Source organism: Lepidochelys kempii, chromosome 1 (genome assembly GCF_965140265.1).
Source record: "Lepidochelys kempii isolate rLepKem1 chromosome 1, rLepKem1.hap2, whole genome shotgun sequence".
NCBI lineage: Eukaryota > Metazoa > Chordata > Testudines > Cheloniidae > Lepidochelys > Lepidochelys kempii.
Genome location: NC_133256.1, coordinates 7317805 through 7339715, shown reverse-complemented (window position 1 = coordinate 7339715; position 21911 = coordinate 7317805). Strand labels below are relative to the sequence as shown.

Below are 21911 nucleotides of genomic sequence, written 5' to 3'. Positions count from 1 at the left end.
CAGTAGCCCCCTGAAGAATGTATGCACTCCAAGGGGCACAGAGCGCAAGGTGGAGGTCCCAGTGCACTGGGGAGTTCCTGGTTGGAGAGGAACAGCTTAGCATTTCCTTCCCCTCCCAGAGCCACTCTATGAAGGGCATCTCAACCTGCCCCGTGTTCAAGAGCGCTTGGGGTATGAATCTTAGCGGGATTGAGAACTCTGGTCAGGGGATCCTGCCAGGTGCCCCTGAGCAAAGGGGTGAGTATCTCTGGCGTCTCCAGACACATCTCTCCCAGCAGCCTAGTAAAGGCAGCACTCCTGGGATAGTGGAATGACTCTGCATTTGAACGTGTGATTTGTGAGGCTTGTTTCCCCTTTGTGACGCTGCAGTGTCTGTTTGCAGGTGACCATGCTGCTCCTGTACCACGCCTCCATGAGCACCAAAAGCCCCAGGGACTGGAACGAGTTTGAGTACAAAATCCAGGTAGCCCTCGCCAGCTGCATTCAGACCCCCGCTGTAGGCTTTTGCGTGATGTCCCCCTTCCTCTGCTACTATCTGGTTCCCGGTTGGGTTCTCCCCCCAGCCACTGCCCAAGCAATGGGCGTGAAAGGGGGGAAGCATCCTCCCATCTGGGCTTGCCATGTAAGCTGAGAAGGATGGCCTTGTGGCTAAGGCTTGGGGTTCTATTCCTATCTCTGCCATTGAGTTGCAGTGTGACCTTGGGTGAGTCACTTCACCTTGGTTCCATCATCTGGAAAATGGGGCTAATAATGACCTGCCTCACTGAGGTGTTCAGATGGATGGACTCAAGGGAGGAATCTTTCTCCTTCTCCCCTTCCAGTGGATCCACAAACCCCTGCTGTTGGTGGATAGACTTGGAGATGGACTTTGTGTTTCAATGCACGGAGAAAGACCCCCTCAGATCTGACCAGGCTTTAACTTCTGGGTCACAGTGTTAGCTCCCCAATACTTCCCCTTCCCAGCACAACAGATTGGGGTATGGGGAGCTGGCATCCTACTGAACTGCCTTCCCAGTACTTTCACAGTCGCTAAGCAACAGCTGCTCCTTTTGAGGACAGGGGCTGCAGCCCCAGCATATCTGCTAACACTGATGGGTCTGTGTCTCAGGCTGAGCTGGCGACCGTCCTCAAGTTTGTGCTTGACAACGAAGAGAGCCTGAATGAGAACCTGGAGCTCTTCCTGCAGAAGAAAGGTGAGTGCTTTGTGTACGAAGGGTTAACAGCAATGAATCATTCAGGCTGGCTTGGATGGAGTCACGTAACACAAAATAGCATGCATTGCTGGCACGAAACCTTAATAAGCAGCCAAGCCCTGGGTAGGGGGCAGTAGTCATTGGACGTAATGTCAACACCATGCTGGCATATCTCCAGAGCCTCACTAAGTCTGAAGGTTAATAGAAAGTGATTGGCCTTGTTGATGATAGCAGCAAGAACCATTCCTGAATGCCCCAAGCCTTTGGCACCTTCCTCCCCGAATGTAACCCCCTATGTTAATACTGTTGCTTCTAGTCAGTACGGGAAATGTTTTCTAGCAGGATAAAACCTGACGTGCTGAAAGTGACGAGCTGCTGCAGTTCAAGAGTGAAGTAGCTGCAGTGCAGACTTCCCCAAATGGTTCTGATGCAAGCCCGTGACGCAAGACGGAGCCCTGAGATGGCAGGATCTGCCGTGCATAGTCATGACTCCCTGTCTGCGCTCTGTTTTAGTGACCTCTCCTTCCCCGGGGTCTTGCACTGATGCATAATGCTTTTACGGGGCCTTTCCTCTCAGGGAGAGCGCGTCTCCTTGTGCTGCAGCAGTGCAGGCCACAGCTACCAAATCTTCAGAGAAGTGGCGCTGTCTGTATTTCCAAAACCAGAGCTCCTGGCTGCCACAATAACAGGCAATATAGAAATCACTGACCCAGCAAAGCGCTGGGTCTCTTGCCGGCTCTGAAAAGACTAGACTAGTCTGCACGACCACCTCACGTTCTGGTGGATGCCAACCGTTTCACAAACAGCACAACATACAGTGCGTCTAAAAGGCAGCCACCTCTGGGGAGGTAGCTAGGCGGGATGCCCACAGCACAGTAGTGGGGGAAGGGGACGTTTTGCCTCAGCCACCAAAGCAGGCAGGGCAAACCCCTTCCTCTTGGATTCCCATGTAGAGCGACAAGACCACATGGGGAGGAGGGGTTTAAGGCCTTATCTGGAAACCCCACAGTAACCTGTTTGGAAAGATGAAGGTTTGGGCTGACCTGTGGTTCCTAGAAACGTAGATATTTCAAACCTGAGGCTTTATGCTTCAAAGCCATCCCCTCTGGCACTACAGCCAGCAACTCAGGGTCTCACGTTTGCTCCCCCAGTGCCGCTTTCATCCTCCAGCATCTCCAGCACGAGCTCCGAGGAGCAGTCCCCCGTGTTCTCCCGCCAGCACAAGCGAGAGGTGCGCTTCCTGGAGCTGCAGAAGATCGCCTCCTCATCCAGCATGAACAAGTATGTTCTCCGCCTTCCTGGGGAGACTGGCTTTCACGGGGGTAGCCCAGCTTTAACGGCGTCCTGGGGCACTAGGGCAGGGTGCTCAGCAGATTAAGAACTCCTTCCTGAGAGGTGGGCCTCGGAACAGTCATTGCCAGATCAGCTCAAACCACTGGTCCGTTTAGCCCGGTGTCCTGTCGCTGATAGCCAGTGAACAAAGCACATCCCCCTGAAGCAGCAAGTTCTGAGAGTCTGATCAGCCTGCCCCCATGGCAAATGCCAGTCTGCAGCATCTTGTGAAAGGCTGGGAGAGCAGCGAAGATCAGAGGCAGCCCAGCGAGAACTAAGCTAAAATCTCTCTCACCCTGGTGACTCTGACTGCAGTATAAAGGGATATGGAAGGGACTTGTCCTGGACTGGAAGGTATTCCTGCACACACCCCAGGCCTGAGCCCCGTTCAGTGAGTGGGACTGAAGTACAGGTCCTCCTTTTCACACTGGTGTACAGTACTAAGTGGTCACTGTGAGAGCCATCGTTACCATCACAGGTCTGAGATTCTGATAAGGCAGAGGTGGGCAAACTACGGCCCGCAGGCTGCATCCGGCCAGGCCCATGAGCACCCGGCTAGGGAGGCTAGCCCCTGGCCCCTCCCCTGCTGTCCCCCCTCCCCACAGCCTCACCTCACTGCACCGCCAGTGTGCTCTGGCCCGCCGCACAGCGCATGCGGCATGGCTGGCTCCGGCTGGGCAGCGGGGCTGCCAGTCCTGCTGCTCTGAGCAGCATGGCAAGGGGCGGGGGGTGTTAGATAAGGGGCAGTCAGGGGCAGGGAACAGGGGACGGAGGATGGGTGTGGGAGTCCCGGGGGGGCTATCAGGGAGCGGGGGTGTGGATGGGGTCAGGGGGCGGGGGGGTTGGATAGGGGGTGGGGGTCCTGGGAGGGGGGGTTGGAGGTTCTGAGGGGGGCAGTCAGGGGGCGGGAAGTGGGGCGGGGCAGGCTGTTTGGCGAGGCACAGCCTTCCCTACCCGGCCCTCTGTACAGTTTTGCAATGCCGAAGCGGCCCTCGAGCCAAAAAATTTGCCCACCCCTGCGCTAAGGAGTAAGCGTGAGGGACTGCTCCGCCTTCTCTGGCCTGTGGTATCATGTGTTGTATGGCTGGTGCTTTCTTTACAGCTTCCTTCCTGGCTCACCCGCCTCCCCCATGGGCGACATCATGCAGACCCCACAGTTCCAGCTGAGGCGGCTGAAGAAGCAGCTGGCAGACGAGAGGGAAAACCGGGATGAGCTGGAGCTGGAACTGACCGAGAACCGCAAACTCATCACAGAGAAGGGTCCGTAGCTATCGGCGTAATCTGGGGAATCGGGGGGGATCTGGCTGGCAGTGTATATTGGAGCACCCTCTTCCTGCTGCAAGTACTGCCCAGCCCACGGTCTTGATGCCATGGATCTGTCTTGTTTGGAGGCTGAAGGCTTGCAAGTCTTGGGCATCTCTGCTCTCCAGTGTTGGAAGGGAGCCCTAGAGGGCTACCCAGTCCCTTTCTGTACATGGTGGCTACACTGTCTGTTCCAGGAGCAGGCCCCCAGTGGTGCTGGCTGTTTGTCAGGAGCCCATTGAACCTGCCTATGCAGACCGTCAGTACGGCCAGTGGAGCAGGCACGTATTGGAGAGGACGTGGTGTGACGCTTCCCGAGGGTACTCAGCGTTGCGAGGCCTTGCTGCCTCTTACCACCTGCCCTTCGCGTGAGGAAGCCTGTCTGTGCCTGCTGTGGGTCAAGCTTTTCAACTCCACTGGCCACAGGCAACACTTGCATTATCTGGGTGCTGCAGGCCCCGCTGTCACTTTGCAGGTTAGCAAGAGGCACCCTCGAGCCCTCTGAGCATTTCCCCAGCCCTTGTTCCACTGTATACTCACGGCATTTACAGGTTCGCTGCTTCCAAAGTGCACCTCTGATCACCACTCCACTTAATACAACGCACTTGGTTTCTAGCGAAATCGAGTATAAATTTGTTTTAACAAAGCACAGAGATGCAAGCCAGTAGCAAGGAGAAGTATTGGAAACAAATGATTACGTATAAAATAAATCATAACATGCATTCTAGAGCTTAGACTTCATTAACAAGATATCCTTAGCATTAATCAAATATAGCTCATCCCCCAAATCCTTGCAGTGTTGTACAGTCTGGCTGGCTGTGACTCCCTTTTCATGAAGCAAACACGCTAATCATTTCCCTCCTCAGTGGAGGATCCTGTGTCTCCTTGCATTCCCTGATATACCCTAACAATCCTTTGTTTTTTGTCACAAACAGCACGACACTCGCTGATGGTTTTTTTTTTTCTTGTAGGATTTGCAATCTTTCAACCAGTATCAGGTCTCCATTATAAGACATACTGTATGCATGTGGCCAGACACAGAGATAAGCATCTGTTGCCTCCTACCTGAAAAAAACCTGTCTGAGGTTTATCACCTGCCTGGTGGCCAGGATTTTAAGAACATACTTTTCAGTCTAGATCCATAACTCCTTAAATATTATCCATAGAGACCTCACATGCCACCCTTTGGTGCACTGTTACGCGTATATCTGACCCAGGGGATCCCTGTAAAAACCCTCTGCCAGTTGGTTCCAAGGGATCCAGTGGTCACATGCGGGTTCTCCCCTTCCAAGCTCTGACCAGAGCAAATAGGTGACACTGCACCGTCTGTATTTGAAATGAGCTCACTATCTTGGCAGCTTTCCCTGTTGGCTACGTGGGCTCTGTATGATGATGGTTCCCTTCGCTATGTTACCAGCAACAAAAAGCAGCTCCAGCACAGCCATGTACGTAATCCGACTCCTCCCGAGTATGGGAGTCAAGTAGCAGCTGCAGGCCACGCTCAGGGCACCCCTGTCCTGAGTCTCCTCCTGGTATGATCAGTGCTGGTATGATCAGTGCTTGTCATTTAGGCTTCCAACCGGCTAGTAACAGCTGCTTCTCTTCCTCTTCCCCAGAGACTCAAATCACCATGATGCAGCAACGGATAGACCGCCTAACTCTTCTCAATGAGAGACAAGCTGCTGATCAGCTGGAGCCAAAGCAGCTGGAAGAGCTGCAGGAAAAGAATGAAAGGTAACTCCTCCGAAGTAGCTTCTTTCTACTAGGGCTCCTGCTAGGTTGGTGTCCAGGGTTTGTGGGTCCCTCAGATAGGTGCTGCCTATCATTTATGTAATGCATGAGCCAAGAGTGATTAGAAAGCGTCGCCCGACACCCTACACTGCATCCTCTGCTATGGCAGATACCAGGGAGGAGGTGGATCTCTGCCACTGTGTATTTTTAGTGTGTCTGTTCCTTGGACTGCTCATGAGCACCCCCGCATACATGTGTTGTAATCAGACTCACGCTGAATCTGTGGGGAGGACCTGGGTCCTCACCAAACCCCAAGACTACTGTTGTCTTCCTATCCTGCCAGAAAACTGGTCCTCAAAAGATTGTGCATCAGCTCCTCAGTGGGGGTAAATTGGTGTTGACTTACCCCAGTGCTGTCTCTAGGGAGGGAAACTCAGTTCCATGAACAGCACCTTCTCCCTTTGCGGGGCATGCACCATCTGTCCGGCGTGACCAGAGAGAGGAAGACAAGGCTAGTGACTGTGTTCCCAAACTCCATGGCATGCTGCCTTATCTCTGAAGTCCTGGCAGATGCTGCTCACTCTGCAATGGTACATTTAGGCTGAGGAATCTGTCTTGCTTCAGCCTGGAAAGGGTACTCCCTGCTGGGGTATCTACCAGTGGGAATCCTGCAGCAGCCTCTAAGCTTCCCCTTCAGAGTAGACATGATACGTTTCATGGAGGTCTGAACATTGACTTTTGCTTAGCCCCATCTCCATTCTAGACTTGGCTGTCAAAGTCTGGCTGTGGGGCTGGGAGACAGGAACTAAACCAGGCTCTGACCTTTTATTGTGACATTGAGGTGCCAAGAGAATACGGGATGTGCCTCGTTTTCCCCATCAGCGTCCTTAGGAGGATTATGACGATTCTCTCTTTGAGAGCAGCTTCCCAGCTCCTCTCTCAAGTCTCTCTCCTGCTAGGCAGACAGTGTGATGCCATCTTCTCTCCCGCAGCTTGATCCTGCGTTTGCACGAGGCCCTAAAGCAATGTCAGGACCTGAAGACTGAAAAAGGCCAGATGGACCGAAAAATCAGCCAGCTCTCCGAGGAGAATGGGGACCTCTCATTCAAGGTACGGGACACCCCTTCTTCCCCGCAGTAATGGTACAAACCATTGCAGTCAGAGCATGGGGTAGCAGCGTGCATTGCACCTTTACTGTAGCTGCATTTATAATGGCTCGTTTTATACCCGGCCTGTGTTTTGGCCTGACCTTGCCCTGACAGTGGTGTCCGTTTGAGAGTAAATTTGCCATACTTCATTTGAATCTGCTGGTACTGGATGCTTTGCCATTCAGGTTCTTTTTATAAAACGTTCCTGTTAGTAAGGAAGGGTTGGCAGCGTAGGTTGCATTCAGCTGACCCCTCAGTAATGATGCTTTTGGGGAAGAACGTGGGCCAGCTGGTGATGGTAAAGTACTGGACTGGGATTCAAGAGAGTTACCAACTCTGCCACCCGCTTCCTGAGTGATTTATACTACCCTGCACCTCCATTCCCGGTCTGTAAACTGTGGCTAATACTGATCTTGTTATGCTTGGTTTTTTTTGTTTGTTTAGATAATTCCCTTTCTTTTATTTTAACTTATTTTAGGGTATTTTTGAGAATGTCTAACTGGCTTTGGACCCCAGTGGCCAGTGTTTTTTGTTCAGATACACTGAGTTTATCATGCGTTCTCCTGGCAGCTAGCCAAGTGAAGGAATGCCTTATTGCATGCTTCCCACGATAGCCAGATTGCAGCCGAGTCTCTCTTTATTGGGGTGGATGGCCTGTAGACCACCAGATATTTTGCCAGTCTATCTTCCAAACCAGCTATTGTATGGACATCGGCTAATGCTTGTTCATTCCATGGGCTGTGCCCAAACTTTTGCAAAATTGTCTTAAAAGGAGTCATTTCCTGTATGAATGTCAATTTTTTCTGCTCTTTTTCAGTTTTGTTTTTAGGGGACTCCTTTCACCTGAACATATTTCTTTATGAATTTCTTTTACCTTTAAAACTTTTTTGTGTGTGCCCACGCTCATGCTGGGACTTACAAAACACAAAAGTCAATACACACTAAAAACTCTGCCTGACAGAGCAGGAGGGGGAAATGCTAAGCCTCTACCTTTTGGGCTTGATCCTGCTACGACCGAGGGTATATTCACCTATATAATTTTTCCCCCGACAGACGGGTAGGAGTGAGGACTCTAATTCTTCCCCTTATGGCCTGGCACCTCTATGACGGGGGCGGGGTGTATATACCTAGACTTTTTGTATATATCTTATTTGTATAGTTTTCCCCGACAGACAGGTCCGAACGAGGACTCTAATCCTCCCCCTATTGCCTGGCACTTCTGCAACGAGGGGTATGATTGGTCACTTTATACGTATGGTATACCTTTTAGCAATATTTAGCAGTATGTTCAACAATCACAGCGCATGTCTTCCCCCTTTCGCAATTCTCCACCAAAAATGTTATGCTCATAAGAAGCACATGGGATCTTTTTCAAGGGAAAAGGCAATATGCCGCATTTAGTGAAGATACGATTTGCATATGTATTCAGTCACACCACACACATGCATTGTCCCGCCAGTCGATGTTATAGTTACCAGTCCAGAGTCCGGATCAATCTAGTGGCCAGCTAGGTTGATCCTGGGTAGGGAGGAGCCGGGTTCCGTTGGTCACACACGATGCTCCGGGGAAGTCTTGGCAGGATGAACCCAAAGTTTCATGGCAAGGCACTGTGTTTCTATAGTGATTTTCCTTCCTTTGGACCCATGAGTTCTGCACCGTCATGCTGTCATCAATTGTTATTTGACAAGTGCTTGTTTTCTTAAATTGTCCTTCTCATTCTTTATCTTGTTCTTTTATTAAGTTCCTCAGGGAGTTACCCCAGGCTGGTTTTGATCACAGCTATCTTGTCCCCATTGATAGGTGCCTGTCTCATTTTCAGAGTCCTCAATCTGCCCTCCTCTGACATTTCAATAGGGGCGTGTTGCAGCTTCCCGGTGCCCTTGCATCTGTCTCCCGTTCCTTCCTAGACCATCTGGGTCGGCGATGGCCTTCGCGCTTATTTTTTAACACACACATTTCTTATTGACACACAAAACAGAATTAATTTACACACAACATTTTGAGCAGGAACGTCAAGTTGCAGTGCAAAAGAAAACAATCATGGCATTCTTTTACTTGTTTTAAAATGCTAAACCTACAATAAAACGGTGACCCTCAAAGGTCTGTTATGGCCTTGAAATTGGTCCAGACACAAAGAAATTCTGGCTGCTGCATCTCTACCAATGGCATATTAGGCCATTCCTTTCTGCTATTCAAAAAGGGTGGCTGACAGAATATGGGCAAATCATACATCAATACATTTAATACATGCTACATTATTATCTCATTTTTTTATTTTTCATTCTAAATTATACAAAATACAAACATAAAATCCTACTACTACAATCTCCCGCCCAGTGGGATTCAGAGAATAAACGAATGTGTGCAAGGCTGTTGGATACAACAGTGACAGGGGGCATAAAGACTACGGGAAATAATCCCCTGTGTGCTGCTGAGCACAAGGCTCTTGTGTAAAGGAAGGCTGAGTTGAACAGCCTGCTCTGCGTGCACTTGATAACCAGGCTGTGTTTGGGCGTCTTTCATTTTGGTACAGCTGCGGGAGTTCGCCAGCCACTTGATGCAGCTTCAAGAAGCTTTGAACGAGCTCTCCGAGGAACACAACGCGGCGCTGATGGAGTCGGGGGAGAAACAAGCCCGCCTGGAGACCGAGCTCCACACCGCCCTCCACGAGAAGGTAGGGAATGTTGTGCGGTATGCCTGACAGAACCAGGCAACTCCTCTACATCAGGAGTCCTACTGGGGTGGGTGATAGGGATCCAGCACTCCGAACTTGGTTACCAAGCTTGTGCCCTCTGGGCTAAGGAGTAGTGTGGAGGCAGCTTGTCCGTCTCTGAGGGAGGAGTGCTTTGGGTGGATCAGCAGTAATACCCACACGTGGGTCGTGCGTAGCGTTAGCTAAGAGTCTGTTCTATCCTCCTGAGAAAAGATGTCAGCAGTGCAGAGCGTGGAGGGGAGTGGGGCTCTGGAATCCCAGCAGTGGGAAGAGGAGCCTTGGGCCTTTATCAGTTAAGGTGAGACTTTAGCTGCTGCAGGTGGAGACCAGGAGACCAAAGAAGCACCAAAAATGATCAGAGACTTGAGAAAAACCGACCTATTAGGAAAGGTTAAAAAAACCTGGACTTGAGAACTAAACTGAGGGGGGACCTGATAAGTCTTGGTATATTAAGGGCTTTTATAAAGAGGACCGTGATCAATTGTTCTGCATGTCCACTGAAGATAGGACAAGGCTTGGTTTGCAGCAAGGGAGAGTTAGGTTAGAGCTTCGAAAAAATCTTCCTAACTCTCAGGGGAGGTGAGCTCTGCAATAGGCTTCCAAGGGAGGTTGTGGAATCTCCAAAACTGGAGGTTTGTAAGACCAGGTTAGACAAACACCTGTCAGGGATGGTCCAGGTTTACTTGGTCCTGCCTCTGGACACGGGGGTAGACTATATGACCTTATAGATTCATAGATATTTAGGTCAGAAGGGACCATTATGATCATCTAATCTGACCTCCTGCACAACGCAGGCCATAGAATTTTACCCACCACTCCTACGAAAAACCTCTCACCTATGTCTGAGCTATTGAAGTCCTCAAATCATGGTTTAAAGACTTCAAAGATTAGAGAATCCCTTCCAGCCCCACATTTCTATGATTGTTTGTTCCCCTCCCACTTTTGCTACCTTCCTCAATCTTGTGTCTTGTTCCCCAGAAATGCTTGGAAGAGAAGATGGAGATTCTGCAGGGGAAGATCTCTCTGCTGGAAGACCAGCTGACAAGGCTGGGGGAGAATGCCACACAGGAGAAAGGAGAGGTTATGGGGGACATCCTGAAGGTATGGCTTCTTGCTCAAGTCAAAGAAGGAGCTACAGTGGCAGCAAGTGCAGAGGACTTCAGAAAAATACCCTGATCTATTGAGGAAAGCAGAGCACAGAAAGCCCTGCCTAAATCTGTGTGATTCATAACCAGCCCCTCGTTTAAAGAGTGTCTGCAGCCAGCCTGCTAGCATAGCAGCAAGAAACTAAAGAGCTGAACGCTTGCATGCCGAGGAGAGCCCCAGTCCCTTTGAGAGTGATTCTCCATTTCCCAGCTCAGCAGCAACTGACAGCTCTTCTGACTTACCAAGCAGCATTGGCAGGGACATCTTTCTCCCAGCTGGGCAGAGGGAGTAGTAGAAGAGTGAGGCAGTCCTGGTTATGGAGGGAGGATACAGATGGCTAAGGATAGAGGATAAAGATGGCTAAGCTACAGTTCTCTCCTGCTGCCTGGCATGGTAATGGGCATTCTGAGGGTGAGAGATTCCCAAGCACGATCCCTTTCTGCATAGTACGTATTTCAGAGGGTGGCCCCTGATGTGCTTGCTGGCTGTGGTGGTCTCCTGTTACCCTATAGTGGCAGTGCTGAGGGAGGTCTCAGCTCAGGAAAGGCAGCTTTCGCTCTGGAGTATGGCAATGGTGGGAGAACTAAAAACACACAGGAGCTAGGTAGAGTTAACGAGCGTTGGGTTCGCCAGGAATATGGTGCTGCTGGTGGGGAGGAAGAGCTAGCAGGTCTCTGTGAGGCAGAAGTGTCTAGATCTCCTGAACAGTTGTGGAATACCACTGATGAGTGTTTCCTTTCTCTCATCAGCTTGAAGACTTAAAGCAGGAAGTGGCCAGCCTCTCTGCTAAAGGGATAGAGCTCCAAGCCACAATCCTGCAGCTGGAAGAGGAGAAGGGCCTCCGTGAGGCAGATCTTCAGTCCGAACGGAGCTGCTTTGAAGAGGAGAAACTTCAGCTCACGGGCCTCATTGCCAACCTCCAGAGCTCAGTCTCTGAGCTCCACCTGGCTAAAGAGAAGCTGGAACAGGACTCCAGAGTGCAGGAGGAGCGTCTGTCCGCCCAGGTAAACACACTCACCACAGAGATTGCTAAGCTAAACAGCTTCCTCCTCCAGAGGGACCAGGAGCTGGTGACTCTTCACCAGCAGGTGGAGGAGGAGAGGATTCAGAAGGGACAGCTGGCCGAAGATCTCCAGAAGCAAGAGGAGTCCTCCAGGGAGACCATCCAAGGACTGAGCCTGCAAGTGGACCAGCTCAGTGACACCCTCAAGGACAGTGAGGAGAAGCTGGTGCAGTTCACCCAGCAGATGGAAGCTACAAGCAAAGGGAAAGCCAGACACCTGGCATCTTTGAGAGAAGAGCATGCGAAGGCCATGCAGGAAAAGGAGTCTGCCCTGCGGCAGCTACAGGAATTCCAGCAGGAACAGGAAGCGGAGCTGGCAGCCCTGACCGCTCAGCTGCAAGCTTTGGAGAAAGCCAGAGATGCTAGCCAGGCCTCTGCCATAGAGATACAGAGGGAAAAAATTGAATTGAGCCAGAGGGTCCAAGAGCTGGACGCCAGAGTCCTTGAACTCACTGCCCAGTGCTCGCAGGGCGAGGCCCAAGCAGCAGCTGCTGAGTCACTGAGAGCCCAGCTCCGAGAACTGGAGAACAAGCTGCAAGAAGGTCAGCAGAAATTCTCAGACAAGGAGAGGCTGGCCAAGGAAAACGCCCAGCTCCAAGAGCGGCTCCTGTCCATGGAAGAGTCCGTCCGGAACACAGAGGGGATCTTGGAGGATGAGAAGAGGAGAGCTTCGGAGACCCTTGAAGGGAATCTTAAAAGGATAACTGAGCTGGAGTCCCAAATGCAGAAGCTGGCAGAGCACCGAGATCAGGCTATGCAGGAGGTGGGCGAGGAGCAAGCTAAGAGACAAGCGCTCAAGCTGCAGGTGCAGCAGCTGGGAGACGAATACAGGGCAAAGACAGAGAGGCTGCAACGTCAGCTGGCAGACATGTCTTCAGCCGCTAAAGGGGGTGAAGGAGAGCGTGAGAGGCTGGAGGAGACAATAAAAGCTCTGAGTGGAGACCACAAACAGGCCTGCCAGCAGCTCCAGGTGGAGCAGGGCAAAGTGGCGGAGCTGGTGACGCAGATGAAGTGCCTGACCACAGAGCAAGAAGAGAGGCTGGCACTGCTTCAGACTGACCTCTCCAGCGCCCTCGCCCAGGTCAAGAAGAAGGAGAGCGTGGAGCTAAAACTCAGGGACGATCTCTCCTCTCTGCAGGAGAAGACAGCAGTGTCCCAGCAGGAAGCAGCCCAGCGCCTAGCTCGGCAGGAGATGGATGCACAGAAGGCAGCTGAGGCACTCAAGGTTGTCACCAAGGAGTTGTCCGATGAAAGGCTCAAGACAACAGAGCTTGAAGCTACGGTGAAGCGTCTTGGAGAACAGAAGCATGAGGAGCTAACAGCTACGGAGTCTGATCTCTCCAGAGCAGCGTTGGTCCTGAAGGAGAGAGAACTAGAAGCGGAGAAACTATCTGGTGAGGTTAAGCTGCTGAACGCCAGGCTGGAAGAAACCCTGCAGAAGCAGAAACAGGAGCTAGCTCTTCGAGACACGGAGATGAAGCATCTGACAGGGGAGATGGAGCAAGCCAAGGCAGACCTCGCAGCGGAGAAAGCCAGCAAGGCAGAGCTGGAAGTCCAGCTGCAGAACTCCATCAATGAGCAAAGGGCCGAGCGTTCTGCTCACCAGCAGGAGCTGGCCAGGTCCCTGGAATTGATCGAGGAGAAGGAAGGGGAGCTGGATGAGCTCCGTCTGAAAAACGTCTCCCGTAACGAGGAGTTGAGAGACCTTCAAAAGACTGTTGTCAAGTTGAAAGGGGAGCTTGCCTCTGTGGAGGCACTGAAGGAGCGGGCGGCCAAGATGGAAAATGAGCTGCAGGGCTTCCTGGAGGTTGCCAGGACCCGAGAAGCTGAGATTGACAGCATCAAGTCCATTGTGTACTCCAAGGAGATGTCTCTCAAAAGCTTGGAGGAGAAGATCCGACACACGGAGCAGGAATCCAGCTCCAACCAAGATCTCTACCAGGAGAAGCTGAAGGAGAGTGAGATGCTCCACTCTGAAATGGAGAAACTGGAGCAGAAGTGCAGGGAGCAGCGAGACACCATTGCCAGCCTGGAGAAAGCAGCAGCTCAAACTAAAGCAGCCACTTCGGAGCATCAGGAAGCCCAGCTGGAGGCCCTGAGGGGAGAGGTGACGCAGCAGAAGCAGAAGGTGTTGGAGCTGGAGAAACTCCTGGAAGCCTCTAGGTCAGTACAGGCTGGGCAAGACGGCACCATAGAGACACTGAAGAAAGAGCTCTTGGATAAGGGGAGAGAGCTGGCCCAGAGTAAAGACTCCATCGCCACAGCAGAGAAGGAGCTGGCATCTCTGCGCTCTTCAGTTCAAGAGAAGGGCAAGTTGGAGGACAGCTGGAAGGAACAAATGTCCCAGTGCTGTCAGGAAGTGGAGAGGAAAAACAGCCTGATTGGCAGCCTGGAGCAGGAAGTGTCCATTCTCCACCTGCAGGTCTTGGAGAAGGAGGGAGAGAGCAAGGAGCTGAAGCGCCTGATCATGGCGGAGTCGGAGAAGAGCAAGAAGCTGGAGGAGAGGCTGCGGATGCTCCAGACTGAGATGGCCACTGCCGCTTCTCGAGCAGCAGAGAGATGCGCTCGGATGAAGGCCGAAGTGCAGGCCTACCAGGAGGAGACAGAGAAGCAGAGGATGTCCATAGAGGCCCTGAAGAGGGAACTGAGCGCCCAAGGGGAATGCCAGGAGGAGCTCCGCCAAGAGGTAAAGGCCTGGCAGGAGAAATGCTTCCAGAAGGAACAGCTCTTGTCCTCTCTGCAGCTAGAGCTCACGAATGCCCAAGCGTTGGTCGGGGAGCTGATGCCAGTGAAACGCCTCTACCAGCAGCAGCAGGCTGAGCAGTCCTCCCTGGAAAGCAAACACTGCAAGGAGCTGGAGCAGAGGCAGAAAGCAGCCGGTGCTCTGGAGGCAGAGCTTGCCAGAGCCAAGCTGGAACTGGCAGAGCTCCTCTCCCTCAAGGAGAGGCTCTCCGAACAAGACCGCGCTGTGCAGAGGCTGCAGGGGGAGAATGCCAGCTCCGCAGAGCGGCTCGCTGTGCTCCAGCGGGCCAACACCCAGCTGATGGAGGAGAACCAAGTGCTCAGTGAGCAATCCAGCCAAGGGCGGCAGAAGTTTGATGCCGAGCTCAGCCAGGTGAAGGAGAAGCACAGCCAGGAGATGGAGGCCCTCAAGGTGGAGTCTGAGAAGCTGGTGGCTGGGAGCCAGCGAGAGGCTGAAGACGCAGTTAAGAAGCTGGAGGCCATGACCAACAAGTACGAGAACGCCAAAGTCAGGGTCCTTGAGGAGAGGCAAAAGTTCCAGGAGGAGAGGCAGAAGCTGACGGCTCAGGTAGGGCACCCGCTACGCGTTCTGCTTGGCTTGGGCTTGCCCAGGCCGACAGCAGGAAGGGAGAAGGCTAGTGACTGGGAAGGGAAAGTCCTGACTCGCCTACTAGGACTCCAGCGGTGTGGGCGTGAAACTGCCCTGGGTAGGACCCTGTCAGAGAGCTTTGGGGTCTGCTGTTAAAGGCCAATTGTACCCCAGCGAAGTGCTACGCGAGGGTGTCGGGGCTGCCAGCTGGGCGTGGAGAAGGGAAGCAAGTTTCTCCAGACCTGCAGCAAACGGTGCCCCTAAGCCTTTCTGGCCCCCACGAACAGTCCGCTGACGCCTGCTGGGCAAGTCCTCTGAAAGGTGGTTGACCTGGCCAGCTAATTCCACTACATGGCCAGCTTGGCTGGTGATGCTGGCCTGGAAAGCAGCATTTCTGCTCCCGAGAGTTAATCTGTCCCTGCAGCTGGTCAGCTCAGCTGTGCGATAAGTCAAAGCGCCTAAGTTCCTGCTGAACCAGTTGCACGTGGATGTGATTTCAGAGGGATGGGGCCATTGGCACAGCAAAGCAGTCACTAAGATCGCAGAGAGGCTGGCCCCCTCAATCTGATCCGTAGGACCAGCAGGGCTGCTGGGATGAGCTAGGCTGACCTTCTGCACGACACAGGCAGGTTGAGATCTGGAGAAAGAACAGACCGGCACCCCCCTTGAGCTCCAGGGGCCAACCACCCCATTGCCATAGCACCAAGTCACCAAGGAGAAGGGCGCAGTGTAAATCCTGCCTGAGATCCCCCTTGTAGAGTCTTAGCAGGCGGGATGGTCTTTGTCTTAGGTGGTCTGTTTCTGGTGTGTTCACTTGTGTCTTCGTTGCTCGCCCGTTGTACAGGTGGAGCAGCTAGAGGTATTTCGGAAAGAACAAGCTAAGCAGGTAACGCATGCGAAGTGCTGGCTGCTTAAACGGTGACAGTGCATGACTCTAGCTGCTGCCGCTTCCCGCCACAGCTGCAGTCTCCTGTTAACTGTTTGCAGTGGGGACTCTGGGCCTTCCCGGAGAATGAGCCACGAACGCTGGTTTGCTCCACTGGACTGCCTTCCCCTGAGCTGCACGTTCGCTCCTGGGGGGGGAGGACCCAGGCCATGAAATCTGTCACCAAAGCCTACCCATGTCCCAGCCTAAAACGCTGCAGGGAACGGCACTGTGCACAGGTCAGCCTGTCTTTCGTTCCCTCCTCTTCCCTTCCCTGCCCAGTAACAGCCACGGGCTGCGCTGCGATCTGAACCGAGCAGCCAGGCACCCGAGTGGGTGTTCTCCACCCCCAGCAACCCTCTAAGGAGTACTGGGACTCTCCGTGTCCTGTTCTGGCTGCTCCCCTTCTGCAGGCTGGGCATCAGCTCCATGGTGCTCCCACCCCTTTCTGCTCTCCCAAGCAGTGAGGCCGAGACGTGGATCCTACACTTCAAGTGAATCCAAACTGCTCAGTCAGGCACTGGCTGGAGGTGGGGCTCTGAGAGCATCTCCCGCATGAGGCCTTAGCGCAGATCTGCTCTGAAAAGTGACTACAAATGCCCCTTCCTGCTCTGTGTGCAGCGTCAGCATTGCGGTTACCTCTACCTGTCAGCACGCTATGAGCGAGGGAGATGGAGTCCGTACCTTCGTGTGCACCACCCCAGAGCTGTTACTGAGCTTTAGGCCTACCGAGGGCAGAGGTGTAACTTGGGGCAGGCTGTGACCCTGCAGAGCATGTAGTCCTGGTGCTGATGTGTGAGCAGGAAAAGATCGCAGCGTGGCTCTCCCACCCCAGGGCGGGTTGCAGCGTGGCATGTAGGAAAGAACATGGGGAGACAAACATGAAGCCACTCCCATAGTGCCATCTTGGTCACTTTTCCGGGTAGAATTGCACCGCCAGCCCTGCATACTTTGCTTGAGTGCTTATTCGTTGCATGCTAAGGGATTGCATGGCCCCTAGGCATTTGTTTCATAGAGGAGTGTCTCTGGCTGCTGGGAGACAGGGCTGGGTCTGGATCCTTGGCCCATATCCTCTGGACTGCTATGGCCCCCTTTGCTACTAGGTCATGCACCCTCCCCTGTTAACAGCTGCTGATGCTGGGCTCCCTCTGTTGGGGTCATGCAAGTTACCTTGATGTTTATGTCAAATCTTAGCCTCTTCAGCCCCTTCTTGACTTGGGATCTCTCAGCACAGTGCTGTGCAAACCAGATGCAGCTTTCCTCCAATACCAGCACCTCAGAGAACATCTCCACATGGCTCATTTCCCCTGATAATCCCCAAGACACCCAAAAAAACCCCATTGATTTGGGTTCAGGACAAATGTAAGGAGGAGAGCTCTTGGATTCCAAGGCCAGAAGGGACCACTGCGATCACCCAGTCTGTGTAACACAGGCCAGAGACAATAATTCATAGAGCAGATCTCTCACAAAAACATTCAAGTGTTGATCCTTGATTTTAAAATGGTCAGTGATGGAGACTCCACCATGACCTTTAGTAAATTGTTCTGGTGGTTAAAATGGCCTTGCATCATCCCTTCCTGTTGGTGCTTGGACAGCCAACAGTTGGCAATGGAGACAAGTGCTGGAGCTTGGAGCCGCAGGGGGCGCTCGGGGGGGTCATCACCTGTTTTGTTGTTTTTTTTTCTTGCATCTAATGCTTTTGTTCCTTGCACGGGTTTCCTCAGACCCCTAATTGTCTTGGCTTAAGTAGCTGCTCTCCTGCCTGCATAAAGCAAACCCTTTTTTCCATGAAAGACTAACTGAAGCCAGGTGTGAGCTGTCTGCCTGGAGAAGCCACTAACCAGTGTTGGGGTTGTGGAGGCCTGCTCCGGGGGTTGCTTTGGCTGGGCTGTGAGGAGTGTCTGTGCTGCGTTCTGAGGGTGGCTATACTGCCTCTACTGGGGAAAGGTGGGAATGCGCATCTGTACAGGACTTGGGGTCTGGGACTAAAGCAATGCCCCTGAAACATTCCTCCAGGGGGGATTTGTTGAAGGAATATGTGCATGGCCAGTGCTGACCGTGTCTCGGAACGCTGGTTAATCCCTGGAGCTGTTCTGTGACAGGCCATCAGGGCGGGCGGGAATAAGGAATAGAGGTGATAGCACTAGCCACACCCTCTGCTTTCCTCCTCTTTCGAGATCTAGCAGGACCTCCGGTCTGCTCAAAGCTCACGCAATGAGGGTTTCCGTTGCTAGGTGCGTTGGCATCTGCTTTCCCGATGGGCATTAAGGCTCAGCTGTCCAGAGGCGCTACAGTCCAGGGGCTTGCGGGAAGTGCATTGGCGCACTGTGGCAAGGAGGGGAATCATGGACATCTGAAGGGATGGTGCTGCCTTTAGAGGGAAGGCTCCAAGCGGCTGGTGTAACCACTCTCCTGTTCCTTGCTAGGTGGAGGAGCTGAATAAAAAGCTGGCCCAGAACGAAAAAGCCACCCGATCCCAGCAGGAGAAACTGAAGGTAACATGGCATAGGCGGGAGGAGGACTGCATGGCCAGGGCAGTGTTTAATCTTGGGGACCAACCTGCCTGACTCCAGGCCACATCGGGGGGGCTTGCTGGGATCCCCAAGGGCTGCACTGAGCTTGTGTATAATAGAGAGGGGCTGACCACAGTCTGCTCTAGTAAAACGCCTGCAATGTGCCGTCTAGCTGACCAGAGGAATACAGGGGACCAGTGCTCGGTGTGCTACCCCCGACAACACAGATGAGGGGAGATGCACGGGACAGCCGCAGGAGCCTCATATTGGCTACATCTGCCCTGTAAAAATTCACTGCCATGGCAGCCAGTCTTCCAAGGGGAGGACCGTGAGTGCCAATGGGCTGCATCTGCTGTCAACCTTCTCTGGAGGTGCGCAGAGGCCGATCTGGGACTTTGGATTGTGCCGCTGATGCACCGAGTCCATCAGTATCCTCCTCAGGAAGCGGCGGCTCCCCCCTCTTCGGAAGCATGGCCAAAGAGCTGTCAACATAACGCAGGTGGAGCCTGGGCTGAACCCTTCATGGGGGTGACTTAGAAGCTGTTGGGCTCCATTAAACTTTCTCTTCCCATCTCCCGCTGGCTCCGCAGGTGCGGGAAGGGGAATTCCAGGCAGAGGCTGATCGCCAGCAGGTGAAGATATCTGAGCTGCAGGAGCAGCTGGCCCAGAAAGAGAAGGCTGCGGAGCACTACAAAGTGCAGGTATGGACAGCTGGCTCCCTCCTTAGGGGCCCACCATCATTTCCCATGGACGCTGGAAGGCGGCGGTGGCTTGACTGTTTCCTCTCCTCCCAGGTGGAGAAGGCAAAAACTTTCTATGACGCCAAGAAGCAGCAGAACCAAGACCTGGCGGAGAAGCTGAAGGGGATGGAGCAGCTGCAGAAGGAGAATGTCGAGCTCAAGGCTGAGTCGGAGCGGCTGGCCAAGGAGCTGCAGCAATCCATCCTGCAGGCCAAGGAGTCGGAGCTCAGCTGCAGGAACCTGACCAGCCAGGTCCGCAGCTTGGAGGCGCAGGTACGGGGATGCTGCACCTTGTGGGGAGTTGGGGGGTAGGGATCAGAGATCTGGCTCCCTTCAGTCTACCCTTACAAGCACCCCAGTTTAGGAAGGTTGGATGCAGATCTGGAGCCCGTCCATCACTGGTGGGGAGAGTGGTGGATGGTGCTTCATGCTACCCTACAGGACGAGCTGGGAAGCAAACACGCTTGTTACCCAAGGTGTTGGCTCAGCAGGGAGCCGGGGTTTTAACGGTGATGGAGTGTTTTGTTGGGGTACTGTGGCTGTCCAGCTTCCATCTTCACCCCGCTTCTCAAGCAACAACTGCCTATGGTCTTCACTAGCTTCCCCACTCTGCTGGAGAATCCTCTCTGCTGCAGAGCTATTGCAGCCATCACCCAGGAGCGATCAGCTGGCCCAGCTAACGTTGCTGAGGGTGGGGAAGTGACAGCAGAGGTCCAGGCTGATAGCGGTGGTCCCACCGCTGCACAAGGCGGGGCATGGCACTCACACAAGAACCTGCGCATGCAGCGGGAGACCATAATGCAGTAACCTTCCAGCCGGTCAGCTGGAGAGCTCAAAGCACTTCAAAAACTAGTGAATTAGGCCTCGTGACTGAGAAGGGGAAGATTTGGCATGGGGGACTGAGCTACAGAGGGGAAGTGATTTCCCTGAGGTCACCCCGAGGTGCAAATGGACCCCAGCCCCTTTGAGCCCCAGCCCGTTGCTTTTAACAAGATCCTCCTTTCCCCTTGAGTCAGCTGTGTTCCCCAGGGTTTCTTGCCACCTCTCCAGAGTCCTTTCCTGGAGCAGAAGTGGGTTTCTGTTGCACGTGGGCTGCGTGTCCAATCCGACTCTTGGCCGGCCCTTGGTCCCCCAGCTTCACCCGGGCGATGCAGCCTGCCTCACCATGCCGTTCCTCCCCGCCAGGTGGAGTTTGCAGATCGCCAGTTACGGGAGCTTGGCAGGTTCCAGGTGGCTACGGATACGCTGAAGAGCCGGGAGACCTTCCGTCAGAACCTGGCTGACGTCAGCACAGACAGCCTGGACCTGAGCGGGGATGAGATGCTGCCGCTCAACTCCACCAGGTACCTCTTTCCCCCACCCTGGGGCACCCGAGAGTAGCTGGGCCCAGGCTCTGAAGTTCCCAGGGCCTCCAATGCGGGAGGGAGTTAGAGGCGATACCCTTCAGCTGGGACCCTTCCTGCCCAGCTCTGATCCCTGGGCCAGCATTTCTCAGCCAGCCTGGTAAATGCAGGTCAGCTGTCCATGCCTAGCTTGTGCTCTGAGCCATCTGAAGTGGACAGTGCACCATGACATGCTGCATTCACCTTTACCCTGTTTCAGCAGGAAGCCTAGCCGATCCCAGTCGGAAATCTCGGCCATGCCGGGCAGCGTGGAATCGCTCACATCCCAGCGGCTGCCTCGTAAAGTTGAGTCTCTGGAGAGCCTCTATTTCACCCCTATCCCCACCCGCACGCAGTCCAAACTGGAGAGCAGCATTGGCTCCCTGGACGACCTGTCCATTGACTCGGGCTGCAAGACCCGTTCGGCTCGCCGGCGCACCACGCAGATCATCAACATCACCATGACGAAAGTAACCCTGGGTCCTTGGCGAGGGGAGGGGGGCAGGGCCCTCCGAGCCCACTGGAGTGAGGGCTCAGAGCTGCGCTGGGGACAGGTGCATCTGAAGATGCTTCTGCTTCATCACGCCCTCTGCTCTTCCAGCTAGCCACACCAGAGGGGAAGTGGGACATCTGCTGAGGCAGGAGGCCCATGGCGTGTTAGCATAGGAGCTCCTCAGATCTCTTGGCTCCAGAGGCCAACCCAGACATCGGGCCCTCATCCCACCAGGCTTGGATAAGTCCAGCCCTGAGCTGCTCTTGGCCTCCTTACAGAGCGGGGGCCCTTGAATCATGGCCCCGTGGTCAGCAGCAGAGGAGCTGTTTGAATGCGGAGCCCTCCCTTGTACTGAGAGGAGGGGATGGAGTGGTCCTCTTTGTCGGTTCCTCTTCCCACAGCCCCCGATCTCTCCCGTGCCCATCAGAGGCAGGGGAGGCAGCTGGGTCCATGGCAGACCCGTGCTGGGGGGCTGATGCAGGCTGTCTCGAGCTTTGCCCACCCACCCACGTTGAGGGGGCTCTGCTTCTGGGGAGGGCTCGAGGAAGCTGATCTGCCTTGTGTTCTAACACGTCAGAAACAGGCCGAGGAACCAGACAGCGCCAACGCGTCCTTCTACAGCGTGCAGTCGGCCCAGGCCCACCAGAACGCCCCCGCACAGAACCCCGCCAGGAGCAGGCTGCGCTCGGCTGCCTCCACCCGCTCCGTCACCAGCTGCCGCTCTCAGGAATCCCTCGCTGGGCTGGGCGCTGCCTCCCCCGAGGAGACCCTGGGCAACCCTGCCCTGCTCAGCCTACCCGGCTACCGGCCTGCCACCCGCAGCTCCTTGAGGCGCTCTCAGGCGGGCCGCAGCGCCAGCCTCAGTGAGTTCATGGCCTGGGAGGCAGGGGGGGTCAGTG

General features: G+C 53.9%; 1 protein-coding gene across 6 annotated transcripts in view; it reads left to right on the top strand.

Moving 5' to 3' along the window:
- The window catches only part of NUMA1 (nuclear mitotic apparatus protein 1), a 61514-nt gene that overhangs the window by 32177 nt on the left and 7426 nt on the right, over window positions 1–21911 (top strand). For 3 of the 6 annotated variants that reach the window (XM_073333382.1, XM_073333403.1, XM_073333393.1), the window contains 16 exons: window positions 383–463; window positions 1109–1193; window positions 2345–2474; window positions 3628–3785; window positions 5444–5561; window positions 6551–6668; window positions 9240–9380; window positions 10398–10520; window positions 11315–14938; window positions 15804–15845; window positions 18311–18379; window positions 18988–19098; window positions 19192–19410; window positions 20323–20480; window positions 20740–20989; window positions 21590–21875. In XM_073333382.1, coding sequence (XP_073189483.1) covers window positions 383–463; window positions 1109–1193; window positions 2345–2474; window positions 3628–3785; window positions 5444–5561; window positions 6551–6668; window positions 9240–9380; window positions 10398–10520; window positions 11315–14938; window positions 15804–15845; window positions 18311–18379; window positions 18988–19098; window positions 19192–19410; window positions 20323–20480; window positions 20740–20989; window positions 21590–21875 — 5713 coding nt within the window. The remainder of the gene's footprint in view (window positions 1–382; window positions 464–1108; window positions 1194–2344; window positions 2475–3627; window positions 3786–5443; window positions 5562–6550; window positions 6669–9239; window positions 9381–10397; window positions 10521–11314; window positions 14939–15803; window positions 15846–18310; window positions 18380–18987; window positions 19099–19191; window positions 19411–20322; window positions 20481–20739; window positions 20990–21589; window positions 21876–21911) is intronic. The other 3 variants (XM_073333412.1, XM_073333434.1, XM_073333423.1) reach the window with 3 other exon arrangements.